Raw genomic sequence first — 10,362 nt, 5'->3', positions numbered from 1 at the left:
AGGTTTATTCTTTTCCTTTCTTTTATTTTTTGAAGATGTTTAACATCAATTTTATGTGTAGCTAATTTAATTAGTAGGGCTTGATTGAAGCCCTAGTTATGTTTTGTTAATATTTCAATATTGGCGCCTTTGTGATGATCGTGTTGTGCTATTTAACTTGATTAATGCCTACTTGCATGAATTCCTCACATGTGTGTGTCTGATCAACATATGCATGTGGTAAGGACCAGTTAATTAAATCAATTTGGATGGCCGAGTCCTGGGTTTAACATAAGTAACAAAAGTAATCCACACCGGATTCTTGGGTTAATCAACATGGGGAACCAGGAGTATATGCCATGCCCTAGGCCTTATGTGTTTGTTGATTTCCATAGAACATATGCTTTCCTAAGGAACAACTTAGTATAAATCATGCTAAATGCCTTAGGAAAGAAAAAAGTTAGAGTATATGTCATGCCTAACTCGTTGCTTAGGGTAATCTATAGCCTTAGGAGTATACGCCATGCCCTTAGGTTGACAAACATTAGATATGTATAACATGATCAAAGCATTGGCATATTGTTATATTATCTAAGTATGATTAGTGGTGGATATCAAAGCCCTGCCTTTACCTTTACTTTATCATTATATCTTTTTATTTTTCTTAATATCAAATCTGTGACAATTTGATATTTTAATTAATTCGAAACGAAATCACAATCCTCGTGGGTTCGACCTCGTACTTGCTGCACTATACTATTGTTTTGATCTTGTGCACTTGCGAGTTAAAACGTACTAAATATTATTTATTAATTTAGGTAGTATTTGGCACATCACATTGCTTGAAGATGGTCATGATGGAGACAAGCTGCGAAGCTTGTTGTTCTTACTAAGTCTAGAGGTCCTTTAGGGAGCGAGTATCGTCTATTCAATAATTGTGAATCTTCCTTTAGTGGTTTCCTAGGTTTGGTTGCCCTGGAGTGGTTTTTATCTTGAGGTGCTCAAGGGTTTTTCACTTCGTCAACAAATCTGTGTTGTGGTTGTGTGGATTGTCTTTTTTGTAGTGTTGGTTTATTATTAAGCATAGCTATTTATTTTCCTTATATAAATTGCGTATGCGTTTGATTTGATTGTGATGTTGCCTTAATTCTAATGTGCATGTTATATATTTGATGAATGGCTTAGCTGTATATTTTGGTTATTTGGCAATTTGGGGGTAGAATACGATCCTTGTTGTTCTTTCAAAATTATTTGTTTCAAGAGGACTTTCATTAAGCAACAAGCCAAGAGTTTGTCTTGCAATACCAGGTTTGATTAGAATTATTATTTTGGTTAGAAGCCCCAAGTCTATGATTGATGGTCATGCTTGCAGAACTTATGATTTTTAGATATCTCAAATTTGTAACTTTCACCTTCTATTTACATTTACTATGAGTATGTTAGGTAGACGATCGATTCATTTAATTACCAGTTAATTGAACTGGAGAAATTGCCAGTAACCCAACCAGAATGGCTCAGTCCAATTTCGAGGGCATTACATTTTTTGCGTTTTCATGGGTGATTACTTACCTCAAACACTTAGATCCAACCTTGGACATATCAAAATGTCGAACTTATCGTCTCTGCAAGTCATATTCTAATGTTAGTGAAATTACTAAGAAAAACCCTAATCTTGCACTTAAAACCCTAATCATGCACTTAAAACCTTAATCATGCACATTCTGCTTATAATAATTGATCAATCGTTTCTCGGGGACCATTCAATCATACATCCAAAATGTATTTTTTCCCATTTCATCCAACCAAAATTTGACATATCTCTTACCCAAGACTTCTAGGGATTACAACACTTATAAATAATACCATACAACATGCATAAACATTTAAATCAACCAAAGTCACAAAAACAAGTTAAAAACTCCATATATCTTAGCCCTTTTTTCCCATAGTCATATTCCCTTGTTAAGCAACCAAGGAAATGCTCTAAGCTGTTGAAAGATTGGTCTATTAACACGGTTTTTTTATTGAAAGGAAAACTAGTCTTTAAAGTTCACACATTTCATGCAAGAGTCAAGCTTATCTACTTAAAAGACTTAACTTTAAGCCATTATCTAAGGAAAGACAACTAGCATGCAATGTAACACATAAAACACAGCTTGAACATAAGGAATAAACATAAATTAGGGCTAGGTTAAGCGTTATACCTCAAAGGTGGGGAGCTTTCCAAGCCCTGAAGAGCACAATTATCAAGGGAGGCCCTCTCTCTCTCTCTCTCTCTCTCTCTCTAAGGTCTAGTATTAAAAAAGTGGCGAAATATGGGTCTAGGGTTTATCATAACTTTTTAAATAGACCACATTCCATGTGCTTGTGTTGAAGAGACCAAATTTCAAATGCATGCAGAATGCCAGTGATTGATCATTTTAAAGCATGTAGACTACCACTAATTGATCGTTAGGTATAAAGTAGTACCATTTGATCGTTTTAAACAACGGTCGATCGTTCTACGCATTCATTGCACCATTCGATTGTTCTAAAGTAATGATCAATCGTTATGGCTGAAAATCATAGTTTACCACATCTTCAAACTAGGCATATTCAAAACCTTAAAACTTGTTTGGGCATTTTTACAAAACCTCAAATGATTTGTAAAATATTTTCCATGTATTTGGACATGTTGTTGCAATATTTGATGCTTTACCAATTTACATGTGACGTTACCACTTATCTTTGTAGATTTGGCATAAAGAGTACCATACAAAATTTTATATCTAGTTTATTAGCTGACATGACACAGGAAATAAAATATGAAAATATTATGTGTATTTACATGTCATGTCATTGTATACCTTTGTTTAGTGTATTTCAAATTACATACTAACACGTGTCAAAAGTTGTAAAATAATTTTACTTGGCATTACTCTTATACCAAATTGGCCATTGTGGTTTCAAAAGTACCTAAAAGGTTCCTAGGGTTTTTTAAACCATTCAAACTGGTTCCCGGCATCCAAAGGCTTGGCAAAAACGTTAGACGCTGACGTGGCTCCACGTTATAGGCAACTAGATAGTTTGGACAGTTTGAAAACCCCATGGACTTTTAGGAGCTTTTGAAATCATAGGACCATTTTGGTATTTAGAACATTTCCAGTAACTTTCCTTTGATTTTTTTTTTTTAAAAAAAAAAAAAAATTTAATGGAACAAAACTACTTTTTGTTTCTCTATCTAAATACACTCCACAATATCTTTCTTTATCTTTCCTTATATCAATTAAATATTCTTTATTTACAAAATATAAGTTCTTATTTACCCACAATTTTTTAACAAAATTTCAACACAATTCCCAATAAAAGGTAAAGAGAAGAGAGAAATAATTTGTATTAAAATAATGTATGAGAGAACTCTTTTGGTTCCCTACATATTATGTAAAACTATATCATTCATAATGCTTAAGGAACCAATAGGTATCTGTCCTAGGTAAATTTTGTGATTTTTTATTTTTTTTGACATTTTCCGTATATGTAGGGAAGGGAAGGAGTACATGGAAGCTGCTAGGAAAACTTACTGATCAGTTTTTGTTTTTTGTTTTTTGTTTTTTTTTTTTTTGTGTTTTTTTGTTTTTTTCTAATCGTCAAATTTCATTATTCAGTTTGACATTTTATTTACAAAATTCTTTTCTGGTTTGACATACAGTGCGTGCGGGATATATGAGAACAAGAGATGGAGTAATGTTATACATACAATTATTTCAGTCTTTTTATAATTTTTGACACATGTTAACATGAAATTAAAGACACATTTTTCCGCAAAAAAAAAAAAAAAAAAATTAACATTCTTTAACCTCATGCTGACACATGTTAAAACTTATAAAAAAAAAAAATTGTAAAATAATTGGACATCTAACATTTAAAAATGCTATACGTAGTACAACTATTTAAAAAAAAAAAAAAAAAAAAAAAAAAAAAAAAAAAATGAAAAACGGTACAATTTCTTTACTTCTTTACAATTTGCTAACGTATATCAACATCTAATTGGAAGGCGTTTTTTTTTTTTTTAAGTGGCCAATGTTGCTCCAATCACATGTCACCTGTCAACAATTTATAAAGGAGTTGGACGAATAGCATTACTCAAAACTTTTTTTTACAGCTTTTGACATGTATTAACATAAAGTAATGCTAAAGTAATACTACAAGTCATTTTTGTGTCATTCTAATAATAATACAGCTCTGAAAATTATCATTGGGCTTTGTGATTAATTATTATTGAATTTTGATCAAATGTTAATTTTAAAAACCACCTCATTTTTTGAGTGACACAAAAGCAACACAAGAGAGACTTTTACAATTATTCATTAGGATATGATTAAGACACATTCACCACTTAAAAAAATAATTTTAATATCCTCCAATCACATGTGAAACATCGTAAAGTACTTAGAAGTCTAGTATATTCCGTAGAGATTAGAGTAATGTCACACGTATAGTTATTTGTAGCGACACATGTTAACATGTGATTAGAAACACATCAGCCACTAATTTTTTTAAAAAAACATTTTCTAATCATATGCTGACACATATCAAGTCATTAAAAAAAATTTGTAAAATAGTTTAAAGTCTAATATTTTCCTTGATACAAACCCAAACCACAAGGGCCAAAAATGACTTTCCCAAGTATTTATGTTTTTACTTACATTTGCTTGAGGTGATCTTTTTGTACTTTCACAAACTTGTTTCCTCAATTATGTAAGTGAAAATTGAGTTTAACATAAATACATAAGAAATCAATCAAGAAAACAAAGCATAGCTGAAAATTCTTACAAGAAACATGATTTGACAACATTATTGTATGACCTTATCTGTCTCGTGGCAGCCAAATGCACCAAAAATTTCTCATCAACCGATGCTATGACATTGAAAGCGAAAATAACAAGATTTTAAGCAATACACGGAGGTAATAGACATCTTTCATCCAGTGGACCCAAGAAATGGTATAATGCAGAAAGAGTTTGCAGCCTTAGGATATGCTATAACGCCAGGAAATATTACATCTAGGAATCAGAAAGGAAAAAGGACTTTGAATAAAGAAAAATCTAAAGGAACACCCTATGCTTTGTACTAGAAGAGGTACTCAAACCCCATGTATTTGTGCTGCCGAATCCTTCCAATCATGTTTGATATGCACACCCCACCTAAAATATAGGCACAAAAACATTTTTAAGGATTCAATTCACCAACTTTAATTAAAGGGAACAATAATTATCTTCTAATAAAGTTGCACTAACATAAAAGGACCCCACATTACAGAGCTCTTACAGTAGCATGAACAAAATGGTGCTACATATGCTGATCCTGTGTTTATTAAAGTATCTGCTATGCTAATAATTGCGCAGGGTGATGCCATTCAAAGAGATTTTGGCTTTGTTTGGCAAAGCCTTTCATTTTCCTTTGTTACTGTTCATCACCATTTCCCAAAAAAATCAACATCAAAATATTCTAACTTTTTTCACTTTTTATATCACATCATTCTTTTTTTATTATTATTCAAATAAAAAAATTATTACAAAACAAAACTTTTCACTCTTCCATATCACTTTTTCACATTTTTATACCAAACATTCTTAACTTTTTTTTTTTTTTTTTTTTTCACATCAATCTACATCAATTACAGTGTCTAAAGAAAAGGCTTTGTCAAACAAAGCCTCCCCCTTGGCATATGAGAAAGAAGTATAGAAGAGTCATCTGTGAATAGAACAGAGGCAAACAAAACAAGAGCTAATCTGAACCTAGAATCCAAGACTCTCTTATGAAAGACATTCCAACTCATTCAGGCAAAAATTGAATCTATCAAAGGATTTGCTTGTACAGAGCAATGCCTGGAGCAATAAGCCCTGCACGGCTTTTGTCGTTTGAACATGAAATAACTGAAAAGCTTTGTAATTTTTATCTTTGCTTTATTTTCTTCATTTACTTCTAAGGCAGCAAAATGATTATTATCAAAAGACACTATCATTATTCATCATGCTGAACCAACATTAACTAAACTCCAGACTCCACAATCATCAAATCCCAATCATGACATATGCTTTGAAAAAAATACCATAAAGAATGAAAGAAAGATAGCACATATAAAGCTGCAACAAACATTAGAATTAGGCGAATAAGCCATAGTGACCAAGTGCAATGCAACTAATTTTTGTGAAGTAGTGAAGTGGTAGTCATGCTAACAGAGAGGAACCAGAGATAAGGGTTCATTGGTTACCTCTTGCAGAACTCAGTTACGGATCGCGATCCATTGAAAAGAATGAACCACATCAAGACAATCACCAAAGCATCTGGTAAAAGATTTAGGAACTCAAGTGCAATATCATACAAGCATACAAGCAGAAAATCACTTTCTGTTGAGAGGTGGCAGGTAAAACCAACAAGACCAGAAAACGCCTCGTAAACCAAGGCCTCACATTCACTGTCGTTTTTTCGCCTCATTCTATAACTATTTTTTAAAGATTACACTAGGAGCATTGCAAGCAAATTGACTAAAGGTTCACAACAAACTAAATTGTAAATGAAACCGTTAGAACATTAATTAAATGACTAAATCACCATTTCTTACGGTCCTAAATTTTTTGGGCTAACTGGTAATTAAAACTCAAGTGCAATCTTATACAAGCATATAACGGCAGAAAATCACTTTCTATTGAGAGGTGGCAGGTAAAACCAACAAGACCAGAAAAGTCCTTGTAAACCAAGGCCTCAAATTCACTTCTATTTTTTCGCCTCATTAAAAAATTACACTAGGAGTATTGCAAGCAAATTAGTTGACAAAAGGTTCACAAAATAAATTGTAAACAAAAATATTAGAATATGTAATTAAAAGATTAAGATCCTTATTTTCTTTCTGCAAAAGCTTTTGAAATAACCGGAGATTAACATGGTATAAGAGCAATAGTCTTGAATTTGAATCCTAACACAGGGAGAGTTCGAGCTCATACGTGAAAAGAGTGTGAGAATATTATCTAAATAATTAAATCAATAGTTCCCATCAGCTTAATCTTTTGAACCAAACTTCCACTGAAAATTCTGGTTCTTACTCAAGCAGCTCATTCGATGAAACCCTGGGGGCTGGGGTAGATTACCAAATCCTTAAAGCAACAAGAATTACTACATGGCACCTGCAAAATGTTTTTTTTTGGCAAATGGACGAATTTGTAAAAGTTATCCAAATTTGAACAGGGTAAATTCCACAGTTGCACTTTATCAACAATACAACATTAAATCACAATCTAACAGGCATATATCAAAGAAAGCAGATCATTGGAGAAAGGAAAACAATAGAGGATACTGAAAAGATAACGCTCCCACCAATCCAACATGTAGAGCCCAAAAGTGACATTGTAAAGATAGATCTTGCGCTGAATCCAGTTCATAGCTTCGAAAGCGACGAACCCACTAACCATATAATCAAAAATCAAGATCAGAAACACATGAGCAGGGCTGGATGATTCATAAAATATACAGACATAATTTTTTTTTTTACAAAATAATTAAAGAGGAAAGCGTGATCCCAAATCTCGCAATTATCTATCAGAGTTCAAGAACGAGGAGTACCAATAGAGAGAGAGGGAGAGAGGAGCCGAGGAGTCGTCTCGTAGATGGGCAAGTCGTCTGTGTCTGCTCAGAACGGCACCATGCGTGGAGTCAACGGTGTTTGAGAGGAAGAAAATGGGCGTGAGTTTATGGCCAGAAGCAAATAAGGACGAGAACAAAGAAAAGTAATTCATAGGGGTACAATCGTAATTTAGGTGTTTTTATTTTTGGTTTTTATATTTATTTCTAAGTAATTTATAAAAAAAATAAAAAAATAAAAAAGAAATAAAATAAAAAAAGGAAAGTTACAAAGAATTAGACCAAAAATAAAAAAATCGAGAGCAGCAACCCTATTATGTATCATAGGTATGATTTATATGGGTGAAAATGCCGGTACGATTAGTGGTTATTGGCTATAACTGCTTAGGCGGTTACTAAATTTCACTAATGGCATCCGCTAGGTGAATAGTCGGCGGTTAGAACATATAATGCCCGCTATAACCGTTTTATTCAAAGTTAGGCCTTTGGGCCAATTTTCAATTTTGGCCATTGAGCCAAATTGCGCCAAAAGGATCCCATATTGAAAAATCTAAAATATTTGACTCCAAATTTACATTAATTTACATATACATGTACTTTAAAAAATTAAAAATAAAATAAAATAAAGTTCTTAAATGGTTTATGTGTTAAACTACGTTGTTCTTTCAAAATTTGTTAAAAAATGAATAAAAAATGGATAAAAAATTGTTCAAAACCCTAATAGCTAACTAGCATATTCTCTGGTGTGATCATTGCCTAGGCTTTCTTTCCTCCTATCCTGCAGTCTTTAGAGCATAAGACTCTGATACCAACTGTAACTCCCCGTGAAAATCAACTAACTAGTAATTAACTCCATGGTTCATCTCCTAGCTTACATCCTTCACGAGATAAGACTCAAGAATCATTATCTCTCATAAACAAGAGAATACAACGGAAGACTTTAAACTACAAGAATAGAAAGCAATAACTAGACATCACAAGCACAACCACCAGAGTAAAGATAAAGCATCACATTATAAATAGGTCATCAAATGTATGGTGAAAGATCGATCATCAAAATATCACAAGCATCATATTAACGCATAATCTTAAGTAGTGCAAGCATGATCACTATCTCTATCATCTTTGCTTGGATGGTCTATCCATCGTCCAACATAGACTTCAGCCATACCGGGTCCATGTCTTCAAAAATAACTTGAATCAGGTCCAAAGCAACCACCATGATCTAATCCGAAGGCATCCTCCTCTACGCTAGCTAAACCACACAATTTATACATAATTTTTGGGGGGGGGGAAATAAAAAGGGGTAAGTCCAAGGACTTAGAGATAATGCACACAATAGCCATGCTATTTTAGTGATGAACTTCGTTTAGTACAATATACAATATTCTAGGTATGAAAATTATCCACGATTGTAGTATAGATATAGTACATGCTTATAGTATGAGAAACGGTGATAGTTCAACAGTATGGTCTACCAAAGATATTACTCATTCTCAACATGGTTGGCACTATCCTGAGGGACCTATAATATAATACCAGTGCCTTAACCATTATACGTTATCGTCCATAACACTAGCAACCCGACCGAGTCCGACCTCGGGTGGCCCACCCTTCTAATGATGTACGTTCTGTAGTGACCGTCCATTAAGGCTGCGCCGGTCACAAAACAACAGTTGGATCACAGGCTCATATAACAACCCACACATTTGACCATAAAGTTAACATTTATGGTAAGCCCATGACCGTTATCTCGCACGTACCGGTGTACCATGTCATACAATGCAATTAATCTTATCCTTATTTTATATGCATGCTTTTACAAATCTCAATGTCATTATCTTGTTAAATAGCACATTTTCACAAATGATAAGAGTTCATGGTGGAGCAAAGTGTATATTGTGAGAGTTGTAAATATGCATGTTTTGGTACACAAAATAGTCATGTAATGCAGGAAAATGAATAGCGAGCATTATGTGAGTTAAAACTCACCAGAGTCGAACAAATCCCCCAAGTAATCCTCTACGCGATCCGGGTTTTCCAAATATGTGGAAAACCTACTATTAGTCTTAAATCCAACTAAAACGAACCTAAAACACCAAAATAGGGGCAGCAGAACATCGGGCCGAGATGATGTTCCTTGGAATGTCTCTAGGCGAGTGCTCATCCCTAAGGGCGAGCGCTCGGCCCAAATGGGACCTCATTTGGTCCAACGTGCTCCCGAGCCTTTTCTACGGGTCCTTAAGCTACAGAAATGGTTTCTAATATCTCCTAACCACAACAACGTCCTCAAGTAACAAGATTAAGTCTAAACGAAAATGAAAACTTAAAACGAGATTAAAGTTTAAAACTCATAGATATTAACAACTAAGCTATTATAACACAAGAAGCTAGCATAACAACCTAACAATATACAAAGAGAGTGCAATGGTTACCTCAACAAGCAAACTCTCCAAGAAGACCTCATTCTTTTCCAAAAACACTCACAACCTCACATACATTCAAGAATCAAAGCAACAAAGTTTCTCTAAGGCTTCAGAGGCTGAAATAAGGGTTTAAAGGCATAGGGGGTGGGTTTAAATAGGGAAAAAAGCTGAGGGCGCTATAGAAAATTTCTGAAAAGGTGCGAGCGCTCGTGTACTATAGTGCTGAGCGCTCGTGTACTATTTTATCTAGGGATTTTTGAGTTGCAGGTGGCACGCGCCGGCAAAAACCATCAGTCAACAAAAAGTCAACGAGTGCTCGGCTTGGTCCCCACACGAGCGC

General features: G+C 34.0%; 1 protein-coding gene across 2 annotated transcripts; it reads right to left on the bottom strand.

Moving 5' to 3' along the window:
• Nucleotides 1-4,758: 4,758 nt before the first annotated feature.
• Nucleotides 4,759-7,719, bottom strand: LOC132190011 (uncharacterized). Of its 2 annotated transcripts, XM_088510508.1 has the most exons (4): nt 7,579-7,717; nt 7,313-7,419; nt 6,233-6,305; nt 4,759-5,162 (listed from the first exon to the last, which is right to left on the bottom strand). In XM_088510508.1, the coding sequence occupies exons 2-4, from the start codon at nt 7,395-7,397 to the stop codon at nt 5,102-5,104; spliced, it is 219 nt and encodes a 72-aa protein (XP_088366634.1). In that variant the 5' UTR covers nt 7,398-7,419; nt 7,579-7,717; the 3' UTR covers nt 4,759-5,101. The 2 variants fall into 2 exon arrangements, with proteins under 2 accessions (XP_088366634.1, XP_088366635.1); XM_088510509.1 differs by lacking the exon at nt 4,759-5,162 and having other exon boundaries at nt 6,229-6,305; nt 7,579-7,719.
• Between the last annotated feature and the right edge of the window lie 2,643 nt (nt 7,720-10,362).

Source organism: Corylus avellana, chromosome 9, assembly GCF_965113065.1.
Source record: "Corylus avellana chromosome 9, dhCorAvel1.hap1.2, whole genome shotgun sequence".
NCBI lineage: Eukaryota > Viridiplantae > Streptophyta > Magnoliopsida > Fagales > Betulaceae > Corylus > Corylus avellana.
Note: the sequence above shows the minus strand (reverse complement) of the source record. Positions and strands in the feature narration are given on the sequence as shown.